Consider the following 15,393-nt stretch of genomic DNA (forward strand, 5'->3'; position numbering starts at 1 on the left):
CAGCTGCAGTAAAGGCCTGGCAAAGCATCACAAAGGAGGAAACCCAGCGATGGAGCAGAGAGGTCTGTAGAGAGATGAAAGCTGGCTGCAGGGGTCGGCCATCAATGGCCTCTAGTCCCACTGGGCGTTCCTTGGGTACAAGCGGGATGTTATTCCTTTCTGCGAACCCCTGGTCGATAAAATTACCTCCTGACCCGGAGTCCACAAAAGCCAGTGTAGAGACCTGAAATCCTTCGCTGGAGAGCGTGACGGGAAGAAGGATCCTAGACGGACGTTTCTCAGTGATGGAGGAAATGACGATGGTTCCCAATGTGGCTCCCTTAGACCTCACTGGGCTTTGGCGTTTTCCTGGTTTCAGGGGGCATAATCGGAGCAGGTTTCCGGAGCCCCCACAATAGACAGAGGCCAGCGGTAAGTCTACGTTGCTTCTCTGTCGCTGACAGATGGTTGGCACACAACTACATAGGTTCGGGGGGAGCGAGAGAAGGAAGTTCCTGATGACTGATCTGAAGTGGGGAATAGGCCCCTCGTGGCGAAAGAGTGCGGTTGCGAACCCTCTCCGCTTTCCTCTCTTGAAGTCGCTGATCCACTCTGATGCAAACGGCAATGAGTTGCTCGAGATCGGTGGGACGTTCCTGGACGGCCAGTTCGTCCTTTAGTGTTTCAGAAAGACCCTGCCAGAAGGCCGCAGATGGTGCTTCATTATTCCACTCTGTCTCGGCACTCTAAGGCGTACCTGGCCACTTGACGGTCTCCCTGGGAAAGGTGAAAGAGGGAAGACGCAGCTGTTACCTTCCGGCCGGGGGTAACGAATACCTTTCGAAACTCCCGAGCAAAGAGTCCGATATCCTGGGTGATGTCCAATCGCTGCTCCCAGATGGGGGATGACCAAGCCAATGCATCATCTGTTAGGACTTTGGATCTGGAAGTGAGAAATCGAGATGGAGTGATTTCGAATTGTATAAAACACTGGTTTAGGAAACCACAGCAACCATGGGGATCCCCAGCATAGCGATTGGGTGTAAGAAGACGGGGTTCAGAGAACTGGAACCAGGGTACGGGAGTACTACTAGGGTTGGTAGCAGTAGAGTCAGTGTGGCTCGAAGGGGCAAAACCAGGAGGAGGGGTTAGTACCCTGTCAGTTAGACGCGTGATATTCTGGCGCAATAATTCCATGTGCTGGTCATTGTTTTCAATGTATTTCTCAATTCTAGAGAACATACTGGCGAGCGTGTCCAAGACTCGCCCCACCTCAGCGGGTCCATGTTTGTTGGGCTGAGCATACTGTGACGATGTGCTCACCACAAACAAGATGTGACCACGCTGCTGAGGTGGGGTAATGTATATAACGCCAACCCACAGCTGCGTGGGTGCGTCTGGAGTGTAGAGTGGTCTTGATACTTGCCGGGATCAGTAGTGGAGAGGTACGGATCGTTGAGGGTGCTTTAGCCGAGATCAGGATTGGAGAGGTACGAATCGTTGAGGGTGCTTTAGCCGAGATCAGGATTGGAGAGGTACGGATAGTTGAGGGTGCTTTAGCCAAGGTCAGGATTGGAGAAGAGCAGACTCCGAATGCAGGCAGAATCAGGCAACAAGGCAAGGCAGACAAAGCTGGAACAGAACAGACTGTGGATAAGCACATGCACAAACAGAGATTATGCTCAGCCGATGAGCCTCTGGCAATGCAGAGTATTTACAGGGAGTAGAGACCAATAGAGCAGGAGGCGTTTCACTGAGCAGGATTCTGATAGGAAGCTCAGCTGCAAGAGGCAGGTGTGCGGAGTCTTCCTGATGAATTACTAAGAGGATACAGGTGCGTGCTGCACGTGTGCCGTACGAGCGTGTCGCGTGCTGATGATGTCACGGAGGTACCCAGGAGGCGGAGCCAGCAGTGTTGTAATTTATGTTCGCGCGGGCTGCGCGTGTGCTCCTAAGATGACGACTGGCCTCAGGTTGAGGTTTGGGAGCGGTGCTGGTAGCTGGACGTATGGAGGGTAAGTTTTGCTTGCGCCGAGCGCGCGGCGCCTCACGGATCCTTACACAATACCCAGTACAAAAAAAGAGAAAAAACAAAGGAGAGGTAGAAGAGGAGGAAGTAGAAGAAATCATGTAGCCAGCAAAGGGGAGCAACTTAACGTTTTTAACATCAGCAAATATTCTTTGACTGTTGAGAAGAGAGTCCTGGGTAAAGGCCTTACCTTCGCACCAGTATGTGGGCCGAACAGTTTTAACTTGTATATAGACGTGCATAAATTTGCAAGAAAATTGTCCCTTAAGAAATATTTTTCAATTTAGAATATACAAGTACAGGTCATTTGGTAGATAACACTGTACCTAATCCCAGGACGTTTAAGAAACAATCCACCTTTTACCCCAAACATGTTCAAGGGCATTTTGTCAATACATTTGTTGAGATGGTCACACAGGACTTGGAAAGTGCCAGCCACACATTTAAGATACATAGGGATAACCTTAGTGTTCAAGAAAAAGTGGCACTCAATTGGCTGGAGGAAAACAAGTCCATCGTGATCAAACCAGCAGATAAAGGGGGAGGTATAGTGGTAATGGACAAATCCTATTACATCGGGGAGTCACTCAGACTTCTCGGTGATACAGCCACATACCTCCCCCTTTCCTCCAATTCTACAGAATGATATAGTGTAGAGTTGATTGCTTTACTAGATGGTGGTCTAGCTAATAATGCTATCACACAGGACGAATATGACTTTATAAACATATCTCATCCACGCATTCCAGTTTTCTATGCTATACCCAAAATACATAAAAACTTATGATGGGTCTACCGGGTGGTTCCTCTTATCGGGTATCCAATCTCTTACATCCAATTTATCCCAATTTATTGATTCACATCTGCAGCCATTTGTCACCCGTTTGAAGAGTCACCTGCGTGACACCACACATGTTTTACAAATTCTACGTGAGGTGGAGTGGCACCCAGGCTATGTGTGGGTGACAGGGGATGTGTCATCCCTCTACACTGTCATCGATCACAAGCAAGGGTGCCAGGCGATTTTGCAGATATTAGAATCAGATACCAGTATGTCACAATCCCTGAGGAATGTTTTGTTGGACAGTATTTATTTCATTTTGACCCACAACTATTTTTGTTTTGATTTACAGTATTTTCTTCAAATATGCGGTACCGCCATGGGCACGAGGTTTGCACCAAGTTATGCTAATCTTTTTATGGGCCAATGGGAGGATGAGTTTATTTGGAACAACTGCCCCCTTGGTGCAAACCTCGTGCTCTGGCGGCGCTACATTGATGACGTCCTATTCATTTGGGACGCGTGTTTAGAACTCCTTGACACATTTATAGTATATTTAAACAGTAACCATATGAATCTTAAATTCATTTGTAATTATGATACCCACCATATCAATTTTTTAGATTTAGATATTTTTTCAGTAGAAGGATCTATTCATACCAAAACTTTTTTTAAATCAGTTCAGGCTAACAATTATGTTATGGCCAATAGCCACCACAACCCACAATGGTTGCGAAATATACCAAAGGGTCAATTCACCCGCCTGAGGCGCAATTGCTCTAGAGATGAGGATTTTGTTTCACAGGCAGGTGAACTTAGGACCAAGTTTGCAGACAGGAAATATCCGGTATCTGCTCTTGAACAAACACTGGCTGAGGTCCAGAAGATTGAAAGATCAAGTCTCTTGGAGTATAATAAGAAAGACAAAAATACAGATTTTGGTAACAAAGTCTCTTTTATTACTCAATACAATATTATGGCCCCAAAAATCAAGAAAGTCTTCCAAAAACACTGGCCAATTCTTCTGAGGGAGTGCAGAAATTCTACCATCTAGATCATCAATTATTTTTAAGAAGGCCGCCAATTTTAAGTCTAAATTGGCACCAAGCTGTCATTTGGGTCATTCCAACGCAATATCCAGGTCAGGTAAAAAAGGTTTTACTACATGTTCTACATGTACGGCCTGTAAATTTAGTATTGGTGGGAACACATTTAAATCAAATGTCACATCCAAGGTGTATAACATTGAAGCATCTATAAATTGCAATACCACATATGTAATTTAATTGCTACAGTGTCCCTGTGGCCTACAATATGTAGGATGCACAGGGAGAATGTACCAAAGGCGTGTGTATGAACATATTTATAATATTAAAAAAAGGTTTGACAACACATAGTGTCCCGCACCATTTTTTAATACATCACAACAAAGACCCCAATGGGTTGACTTGTCAGACAATAGAAACCCATCCGGGAAATTGGAGGGGGGGGAGACAAGTTAAAATTTATCAGTAGGCGTGAAGCCTACTGGATATATGAACTTAAGACCATCAGGCGATGGGGTCTTAACATCGATTTCGATCTGGGTCCCTTCCTAGTAGGTTGAGTCTTTTCGTTCACACTTTAGTATAGGAATACACATATATCCACTAGGATGATGATACAATATATACATTTTGGGGAATAATGACATATGGAAGACAGTTTTTTATGTCATGTGATCTATTCCACTCCTATCACAATAGTGTCTAGTTATTGGACCTGTTAAATAACTAAATCTTATTTAGAGATATCTCCCAGTATTTTAGCAATGCATGTTTTGTTTTTTGTTTAAGTTAGGGAACTGTTTTTTTGAGTGTTTCTGACTGTTATTTGTATGTAACATATCGTTGTGTTTACTGTTCACCTGTAATTAGCTAATTAATGATTGACTGGTAATTGTATGTTATAGGGTATTTAAACTAGCCATGTCCCCTATCAGATATGCCCCTGAGGAAGTGAGGTACTCTCACGAAACGCGTAGGGTTGTGGGTAACAAGAGACTGCTAGCTGTTATCTCCGGAGTTCGGGACTTCCATTTGGTGTCCGGCGCTGAGGTAAATCACTTCTGCGTATGCGCGCGCTTTGCAGCTACTGCCGGGTGGAATGTAGCATTGAGCTACCACCCTTCCATACGTGCGCGCACTGGTGTGCGTAGGAGTGCACGGCCCACACGCAGGACGGCACGTGAAGATGGAGTGACAGCAGTGGACTCCGGTTCAACGGTGGTCCGCATGGTCGGGGGACAGTCCTGTACCGGTGAGGATTTCAGCCCCTGAAAGCAGACATCATTCGTGGAGACACTAGTTGCTGTGCCTACTTTCAGTTGACTTCTTGTGAGTAGGGTTTCAATTTTGCCCATCCGGATAGCAGTTACTGTTACACCTTCATGTGTATGTCACATTTTTATTAAACCAGTTTTTTATAGTTGGTTTATTGCAGGTTTTCAGTACTTGTATGTCTGTCTTAGTGTAGTTGTGTTGTATGTGATGTCATTTAGTTTTATAGGCTATGGTTTTTAGTATCCTATACAGTATCACACTATGATTGGTTTTTGGTTTTGTATTTCCATGTGGTGAGACAACTATCAAGAATCGTCAGAGGATTTCTAGTTACAACAGGACTGGTTTATGCCATATGGTCAGGACTATCACTGTTAATATTGAGTGTGTGAGGCGCCGATTTATTTTTCTGTATGTATTGTGTGTTTAGTTTATCTATCACTGTTCCTGGCTGCCCCCCTAATTTTTAGGCACTGAGTATATTACTCTGTAGAATGTATATCACACTACTATTTTAAGCATTAGCGCTGTAGCACTTACACTTTTTTCACTCTAAACATGATGGTATTACTTGAAGCTGGAAAATGGGGTTAGCCAGCCAGTGTGTTAGTCAGCCATTATTGTGAGTTAGTCTCCCAAGGGGAGTAGGTTTTTATTTTATGACTGGGTTTGCCTTAAAGGGACAGTGTTCCTATTATTTGTTTGATTGTGGAAAATAAACCACTGCAGCTTAAAGCCCAACACCTTGTTTGTACTCTTACTGACGCCATTGAGAGGCCGTCCTTCCACAGTGTATATGCATCTGTTCTTGTGTGTGTGTCTTTGTGTGTGTGTGTGATGTGTTTTGCCCGACAGCACGTGCATCCGTTCGGTGACGCACACGCATCTGTCCCGCGCATTATTTGTCGTGTGTACATCTGTTCTCGTGTGTGTCTGTGTGCATCTGTTCTCGTGTGTGTGCACGTGTTCTCGTGCATATGTGTGTGCTCGCACCTGCTCTCGTGTGTTTGTGCATTTGTTCTCATGCGTCTGTGTTCATCTGTTGCCCCGTGGCACGCATATCTACACCGTGTGTCTGTCCTGTGGGGCTCTCCCATCGCACACACGCCTGCCACGGCGTGCGTTTCTGTCTGTCCCGTGGCATGCGTGCCCTGGACAGATGCATCTGTTCTTGTTTGTGTGTGCATCTGTTGCCCCGCTGCACAGGCGCATATCTGCCCTGCGACTCGCGGCTGTCCTGCGGCATACATGTGTGCCTGTCTCATGACGCGTGCACATATTAATGCTCTGCGGATCCCTGTTGTAGCAAAGGAGATGAGTGGTGTCATTATGGCTTTCTCCAGCAGCCCTCACCTCTCCAGTCAGCAGGTAGATAATCTCCAGGGTGTGATCCAAAATCCTCTCAGTTTATCACCCCCCTAAGGGCTGCTGTGAGTCAGTGATTTGTCTGTGTTGGCTCACCCCCCTTCCCCCTCTCCACAGGGATATTCAAATGTTGGCACATGCCAAACAGGGACGGGGGGGATCCGACCGCGACCCATTGAGGGAGGAAAGGGGACGAGAGATTTAAATATTTTGCGCCCTGACCCGAAGTTAAAGAATTGCTCCCTGTACTCACACATTCTCCACATTGCCCTCTTGGGAGGGCAATATGTTAACATGTTTAAGTTATTCTTGGAGGGTCTGGCAAAGAAAAAGCGTTCATAAAACGGGTGAGGGGTAGTATGCAGAAAATTGTAAAACACTTGATAACTGGTATTTGTGCTTCTACTGTATGTGTTTGCTAACTGCCTCCTGGATAGAAATCCTGATGAGGGGGATAGATAGAAAACCTGATGAAGTATATGTATCTTATACAGTTTATCCAGAAAACTTATGGGGGCGCAGCATGGCGGGAATATGATGAGCGGGTTAGGTGTAAGATGCAGGGAAATTATAAACTCAATTTTGGGAACAAAGACATTGACTTGTCGTTGAGCCTCGTCACACCTGAAAAGGCGAGTCCCTTAAAAAGGGGCCGGGTGAGCGGCCTGGGAGTTAACCACCGAGCATGAGCAAACAATGAGAATGACAAACAGTGCACACTTGGGGCAGGGTGCAAGTTCAGGCATGTATGTATTCAGTAAGGGGGTAAACACCCTGCCAAAAGTTGCTTATATCACGCAGGCAACCATAACCAGGGAAGAAGTAATGCCGCTTACAAAAAGCGCCACCAGTTAGCCTTTAGAGGCTTTACACCCTCACCGACCGCGAGAAGGAAATGTGACCAGAAGAGCGGGTTAAAGAAGGTTTCAACGTCCCAGTATAGGGGGTAATACAGGATAGACATGTGAATTGCAATTTAACATCATCTACAGATCATACAGATGCAGTCAGGTTAAAGCTGGGTCACATCGCCGGCCCATTCACCTCTCCCCCACTTCCCCAACTGATCATTTCAGTTGGGTATTGTCCCTAAAGAAGACCAAGGAAAGTTCAGACTCATACAGCACCTGTTCTATTCAAAAGAGAGCTCCATAAATTATGCCATAGATCGGGACCTATGCAGAGTCCAATACCAGTAATTCGACACCACCATAGGCATCATAACAACATATGGGGAGGGCGCACTCATGGCAAACACTGAATCAGCCTTTCGGCTGCTACCCTTGGACCCCAGCACTTTCATATTCACAGGTTGCAAATTTGAAGGGGGATGTTACATTGACAATTGTCTACCTATGGGTTGCACGATAATTATTTATTTTATATAGCCATTATAGCCTTATTCAGGGCACTGTAGGCACAGGGAGATAAAGCGACTTGCCCAAGGTCACAAGAAGCTGACATAAGGGGTTTGAACCAGACTCCCCTAACTCAGAATCAGTCATTGTTCAGTCAGAGCTTTTACTCACTACTCCTCCCATTTCTCATGCTCCTACTGTAATTTGAGGAATTCAGCCCCTTTTTGCATTGGTGCATAGTCAGTAAGACAGGAAGTAGCACGATTGCGCACTATCCAGACGATTTCCTGCTAGTGGGTGCCCCAAATCTCCCCTGTGTGAGGGGCTACTCAAAAATACAGAAGGTCACATGAGCCCCAATTGTGACGTGAGGGGGTAACCAGGCTTTATAATAAAGGTTAAGCCCACTTGGTTGTCCCTGAACTGTGTTTTGGGGGTCCTAGAGTGTCAGCTCTTGGACCCAAGTATTGGGCATGCATTACTGTACCATGTAATAAAATATGCAACAATTGCAATTTTGTATGTTTTACCCTTTCCAGGAGTGCTAGCAAGTGGAGACGACCAGGCTGTGAGTTTCAGGGTAGGTTTGACGGAAAAACTTCTTTCAGATTGCATCTACTTAGTGGGGTTCCAAAGTTACTGGAGACCCCAAAAAAGTACCCAGGATTCAGGTTAGATTCCCGGCTACATTGAAGCGCACCACCAGGAGGTCCTGCTTCAGCATAGACCAGAAAAGGTAAATGGGGCATGAAGGGGTTAATGTGTCCCTGCAACATACACCGGGATCCCCAGTGTAATAAGGGGGTGCCCAGTGTTTGCCCAGACCCCCTAAACCTAGAATAAATGTTTGGGGTTTACTCCAGCCAAGAATAAGGCTGAGAGGGTTTTTATTAAGATAAGGCTGTGAGAGTTTTAAAAGTAAAGTTAAAATGTTTTAAAGATCCAGTTTGCTGTAGGTAAGAAATAAAGGCGAGTGTAAGGAGAACAGGCGAGTGTAAGGGGAGCAGGCGAGTGTAAGGGGAACAGGCGAGTGTAAGGGGAACAGGCGAGTGTAAGGGGAACAGGCGAGTGTAAGGGGAACAGGCGAGTGTAAGGGGAACAGGCGAGTGTAAGGGGAACAGGCGAGTGTAAGGGGAACAGGCGAGTGTAAGGGGAACAGGCGAGTGTAAGAAATAAAGGCGAGTGTAAGGGGAACAGGCGAGTGTAAGGGGAACAGGCGAGTGTAAGAAATAAAGGCGAGTGTAAGAAATAAAGGCGAGTGTAAGGGGAACAGGCGAGTGTAAGGGGAACAGGCGAGTGTAAGGGGAACAGGCAAGTGTAAGAAATAAAGGCGAGTGTAAGAAATAAAGGCGAGTGTAAGGGGAACAGGCGAGTGTAAGGGGAACAGGTGAGTGTAAGGGGAACAGGCGAGTGTAAGGGGAACAGGCGAGTGTAAGAAATAAAGGCGAGTGTAAGAAATTAAGGCGAGTGTAAGGGGAACAGGCGAGTGTAAGAAATAAAGGCGAGTGTAAGAAATAAAGGCGAGTGTAAGGGGAACAGGCGAGTGTAAGGGGAACAGGCGAGTGTAAGGGGAACAGGCGAGTGTAAGGGGAACAGGCAAGTGTAAGAAATAAAGGCGAGTGTAAGAAATAAAGGCGAGTGTAAGGGGAACAGGCGAGTGTAAGGGGAACAGGCGAGTGTAAGGGGAACAGGTGAGTGTAAGGGGAACAGGCGAGTGTAAGGGGAACAGGCGAGTGTAAGGGGAACAGGCGAGTGTAAGGGGAACAGGCGAGTGTAAGGGGAACAGGCGAGTGTAAGAAATAAAGGCGAGTGTAAGGGGAACAGGCGAGTGTAAGGGGAACAGGCGAGTGTAAGAAATAAAGGCGAGTGTAAGAAATTAAGGCGAGTGTAAGGGGAACAGGCGAGTGTAAGAAATAAAGGCGAGTGTAAGAAATAAAGGCGAGTGTAAGGGGAACAGGCGAGTGTAAGGGGAACAGGCGAGTGTAAGGGGAACAGGCGAGTGTAAGAAATAAAGGCGAGTGTAAGAAATAAAGGCGAGTGTAAGGGGAACAGGCGAGTGTAAGGGGAACAGGCGAGTGTAAGGGGAACAGGCGAGTGTAAGGGGAACAGGCGAGTGTAAGGGGAACAGGCGAGTGTAAGGGGAACAGTTTAGGTTACACTCCATTTCCTACACCAAAGAACTGTAACACATTTTAGCAGCAGAATGTATGAAAGTATATTTTATTAAGTAGCAGTGTTTTAAAATATGTTTAAACTGTATACACTAAATCAGGCAGGGTCTTTGTCCTGCAAGACTCAGAGGGGGGATTATGGTAATAGAGTGTGGAGCAATCCAGTCTGATGCTGGGTCCGTAGATCAAAAGTCACACATGCTAGCAGGGGTGTGAAAAGCCCTCTACACAGGATAGCCGAGTTAAGTGTCCCAAATCCTGTACCTCCCTAGACAGAGAGGCCCCAGTCCTGCAGGAGTTTTGCATGACAAATCAGCAAGATGGCGGTTTTGTCGCACATGCCTAGTGCCATGCTGAAGCTAGAGGTGCCAGGTGTCACGAACCCGGCAAAGTGTGTGAGTGGCTAGAGATGAAGTTCTCACGCTGCGAATTGGCTGGAATACTGCAGGGATGACTTTGAAAAGGTTATAAAAAAGTGAGCAGCCAGCCCAGAGAGCAGCTGTTTCTCCAGTGATTCAATGTTTTTGCCAAGATTTCCAAGTTCCTAAGTCCTAGGAGTTCTAAGTGACTCCAAGCCCAAAGAAGCCTTTCGGAGACAGCAAGGAAACGGCTACAGGACTTTAAGCAGAAAAGCTTCTAAGTCACACTTTCAGTACCATTTGGATTGGAAAGTGCGGGAGCTGCTGGAGGCTCATGCCGATTTAGGCTCCAGAACCTTTTTGGCCAAGTCCTGGTCAACCAACGGACTATTTAAAGACTTTATTTCAATCAGGAAAGTCAGTGTTTCAACTCCAAACCCCCAGTAAGTGTGTTTTTCTTCTGCCTATTGTAATTCAATGTGTGTTTGCCTGTTTCTACAGAATAAATTACAATTTATTTTACTTATTGGCTTTGCTCAGTGATGTGATCCCAGTTTTAAATGTGTAAGTACCTGGTCCCCGTGACACCGATAGCAAAGGAACAAAAACGAGTGCCAAACAGAAACATTGCCGTTGCTATGCATTGAGATTGACACATTGATGATTAAGTCAGGAAGCTGAGAGCTAGCCTGGGGCAATTCAGGGAGGGAGGAAAGTGACCCTAAAACAAATGCAGTCACTGCTGGGTTTATACATTTTACCTGCAGAGTAAGTCCCATGGGTAGGATCTTTACCCGCAGGTTGGAAAGTGCCACTGCGGGGGGTAAAAAAGCCCCAACACTGCATCCAGATAATGGAAGAGCTGAGGGCAGACCTGGAGGTTTGGGAGGTGTTTCTTAGGCGATTAAATTACAAAAGTTTGTGGGTTGAGGACAGCAAAACACATCACAAAGTGCTTCAGCGGGGAATGGTGTTCAGTGTCATGGCCACCAGACTGGACAGGGGCAGGGCTAACTAAAAACATGGCGCTCCTGGAGCTATTACCCACTGTATCCGCAGTAGAGTTATGGGTTAACAAGCTGGCAAACAAACATCATATCCTGGTCATATAACATGGGGGTAGTAAACGCAGTGAACGGCCTATCAGCAAAATCCCCACCTGTGATAAGGTTACTGTGCAGGATGGTCCCGAAGCATGTCCCGGGGAGGTTAGACATCATTTCAGATGCACTGTCCCGCTTTAACTGGACAGCTTGCAGGCAGGCAGCCCCTGGCATGCAAAAAAAAGGGCCTAAACTGCCCAAATCACCTTCATCAGTTTGGGAAGAGGGACTTATCGATATAGTACGGCAATCGCTAGTCCCACGCACATGGAAAACATATAACAACGCCTCGCACAAGTGGCCGCGCGTTCAGGGAAGTTGCAAGGGGGAGAGGTAAGGGCAATATACTCCCAACTGCTAATTAACTTCCTACTCACACAAAAGCAGGTGGATATGTCGCATGCAAAGGCGGGGTGCATGCTGGCGGGCCTGTCACATGCAAAGGCGGGGTGCATGCTGGTGGGCCTGTCACATGCAAAGGCGGGGTGCATGCTGACGGACATATCATGGGCAGAGGCCCCTGCTCTCCCCTGTTCTGGGCCTGCTTCCCTTTCCTGCCCGCACCGGGCCTCTACTTCCCGCCGGATCTCCCTCACTTTTGCCGGTGCATGCCGGAAGCTGGGCTCAAATTCCGTCCGGGCCCAGCTTCTGGCATGCTCTGGCTCGAGAGAGGCCCAGTGTGGGAGAGGCATCAGACCACCAGAAAGAGGTTTGTATTGTATTCTGTATACGAGGAGAGGGGTTATTGCATTGTGTGGGAGGGTGGGGTATTGTATTGTGTGGGAGGGAGGAAGAGGTATTGCATTGTGTGTGTTGGTGGGTATTCCATTGTATGGGCGTAGGAAAGTGTGTTTGTGGCCGGGGAGGGAGGGGTGGAGGGGAGAGAGGGGGAGAATGAGTGAGGGGGGGGATGAGGGAGCAGGATTGAGTGAGAGGTGGGTAATTGAGTGATACTGGAGAGAGGGGGGATTGAGACAAATACATGGAGAGGGTGAGGGGGGAATATAAGACGTGGCTTGCAAGGAGGGGGAAGGAGAGGGGGGGGGGGGTCCATCAAAACTCAAGTCCTAGGCCCCCAGGAAATGTGTCGGCAGCCCTGGGTCTAACAAAAGAGCCTAAAAAAGCAAAAAAAGAAGCCCGGAGGGTATGGCCTGTGAGAGCAGCAAAGTGCTACAAGGGGCCACACGGGGACAAGGATTTCCTAGTGCAGAGTGATCAATCCCCTCCAGCAACATTTCAGTTCAACAGCATCTGTAAGCACTGCCTTAAAGCGGGGGCAGACATTTCCTAAAAATTTGGACACACTCCTTTAGGGTCTTCCTGTCGAGCAGATCAAAAAACTTGGTAGGTGAAAGTGACTGCATACAGGGCGTGCATTAGGTCCAGGAAGGGCAATAATTGAATATCATACATATGTAATAATTGAATATCGTGCAGTTCTAACATATTTCTGTCTCCGCTGAGGGAAAACCGAGACCGGCTCATGAAGATCGTCTGAGAGGCCACTCTTTCATTCACTGGGCCCAGGCACGGGTTAGTCTGCTGCTGGGAATACATCAAGAGAGTATGAACATTCGAGCTGGGGAAGAGAAGGATGTGCTGGGGAGATTTGGTACCAACCACGAGAGCGCTGGCGGAATATAAAAGTAAGCCCTGTGTAGTATTGATTCAACTGGGCGGGAACGATCTTGTGGCAACCAAATCACTAGATCTAATCCTCCAGATACAGGCAGATTGCACCAAACTTGAAGCCTTATGGAACGACGCAGTTATTATTTGGTCTGAAATCATCCCAAGATTATGATGGAGGGGCACCCAGCTGGGTGAGAAATGAGAAAACCAGGAACAAAGTGAACAAAACCATCAGTAAGTTCATCCCCTCTTGGAAAGGACAGGTAGTGAAACATGGAGAGTTTGAGGACAGTGGACATAGTTGGTACAGAAGGGACAGGGAGCACCTTACAGACGAGGGCATAGACATTTTTATCAGAAACCGCAGTTTACTTTTACAGGCAATAAACAATCAGAGCGCAGGGTCACAGCTTGGTTTGGGTGTTCGTCCCTGTTACAGGGCCTTAACCCCTCTCTAAATAGGGATCTGAATAGGAAGCCCGTATCTTACTGAGGAGTCCAGCAGGGAGCTGTTAATTTGCAGCTATAGACAATTAACCAGTCTCCACATGGCTCATCAGATTGGTAGAAAAGTCTCCTGCGTAAACAGCAGGAGAGATCTCTGGAGCACAGTTGGACTGTGTTACTCAGAAACCAGACCTTCTACATCCAGGGCGCAGCGGACCCTGGAACCTGCCACAGGGTGGCACCCCCAATGGACACAACCCAGAGACTGACATAAAGGGCCCCTGCTTACAGGTATCTCTTTGGACTTTGGGGTCAAACATTGGCAAGAGGCCTATCCTCCCAGCCCTGCAGATAGAGACTGGGAAAGTGAGTAAGCGCTTACAAATCTGTAACGTCAAAAACTGAGGCGCCAACTTATGTTGCTGGGTCCATGTTAAAATCCCCGGAAGAGATTGTGCAGGCCGGAGGCACCGACTTATGTGGCCCGGCTGTACCCCTGCACAAGGCTTAAGAAGCTGGGCTCCAACTTATGTGGTTAGGCCCAGGCAGCCCAAAGGGGGGACTAGGCGCGGAGCTTTCCCAGCGGGACGGCGGGGAACTAGTGGGCTGACAGTGTCATTTACAAATGTTATTTAAATAACTAAAGCTGTGACCTTATTTTACTTCCACAAATACTGTGTGGTCTCCGTGTGTATGTGGGTGTAAGAAATCAAGGGGTAGGCACACTAAGCCTTTATGCTTCTTGTCCATCTTCAGTGAGTTAGTCAGATGCACTACGAATGGGCTCTGGTTCCTGTGGAAGTTCTCACCGCGTGGTGTCCTCTGCAGCTAGTGATATATAGTGTACTTGTTTTTCGCAGTTACATATCTTCCTAAACAGGACTGGAGGCATGTATACTGTAGGTGACACTGCAGTGATAGAAAAGGGTAAATTAAATGTGTCCCTCCTGTATGTGTCATCTTGCAGTAGGAAGGACAGATGTGATGGGCCATGGGGCAGGTGTCTGTGTGTGTCTGTCCTGCCTGTGTATCTTTTCTGCTGTGGTTTGTGTCAGTCTCTCCTGTATGAGTCTGTCTGCTTGTACTTTGTATATCTGTTCTCCTGTTGTGTGCGTGTATGTGTGTATCTGTCCTGTGGTGTGTGTATGTGTATCTGTTATATTGTGTCGTGTGCACGTCTGTCTGTCCTGTGGTGTACGTGTCTATCTGTCCTGTTATATGCCTGCGTGTGTTTGTCTGTTCCGTGGACGCCTGTCTCAGCACAATTTTAAGGGCTTCGGTAACAGAGCATTATGAATATGGGGCGTCGTGAGAAAAAGGGTTGGGAACCTCTGATCTAAAATATCCCGTCCTGAGTGACATGAGCCTCTGTTTGCCCGGCTCTGTAACTTGTTTCTTATTCCTGACATAAATCTCACAACAAAAACACAAAGTGTAACATGAGCTCCTGTTTGCTGGATCCAAACATGACTGACATCTCTATTAGAATAACAGGAAGCCTCCTCTTACCCAGTGAGCTGAGGTTCTGGTGATTCCCCATCATCACGTCCTTGTAACGCTCCCTGTGTCCTTCTAAATACTCCCACTCCTCCATGGAGAAATACACAGCAACATCATCACACTTTATAGGTACCTGAAACACATAGAATCCCCCACTCAGTATTCACACATTGGTCCTGTAAGAATCTCTTCCCTATGGAAAGCCAGGTGAGCAAGGCAGAGAGGGAAATACAGATACATAGAACAATGTTTGCTCATAAAAAGGCTGAATGAAGACAGAAAGGGGGTAATATCTAACGCTGCCCAGCAGCCCTCACCTCTCCAGTCAGCAGGTGAGTGATGATGTTG

The 15,393-nt window shown here is 47.1% G+C and overlaps 2 protein-coding genes across 2 annotated transcripts in view; both read right to left on the reverse strand.

The window, feature by feature from the left end:
- Positions 1-15,393, reverse strand: part of LOC142465288 (uncharacterized) — a 446,439-nt gene that overhangs the window by 418,273 nt on the left and 12,773 nt on the right.
- LOC142465278 (uncharacterized) overlaps positions 1-15,393 on the reverse strand; it is a 29,350-nt gene that overhangs the window by 11,193 nt on the left and 2,764 nt on the right. Inside the window, 2 exon segments of the mRNA XM_075569285.1 lie at positions 15,055-15,178; positions 15,363-15,393. The exon segment at positions 15,363-15,393 is cut by the window's right edge and continues 173 nt beyond it. Of these exon segments, the coding sequence (XP_075425400.1) occupies positions 15,055-15,178; positions 15,363-15,393 (155 nt within the window).

Source organism: Ascaphus truei, chromosome 13 (assembly GCF_040206685.1).
Source record: "Ascaphus truei isolate aAscTru1 chromosome 13, aAscTru1.hap1, whole genome shotgun sequence".
In the NCBI taxonomy this organism is placed as follows: Eukaryota; Metazoa; Chordata; class Amphibia; order Anura; family Ascaphidae; genus Ascaphus; species Ascaphus truei.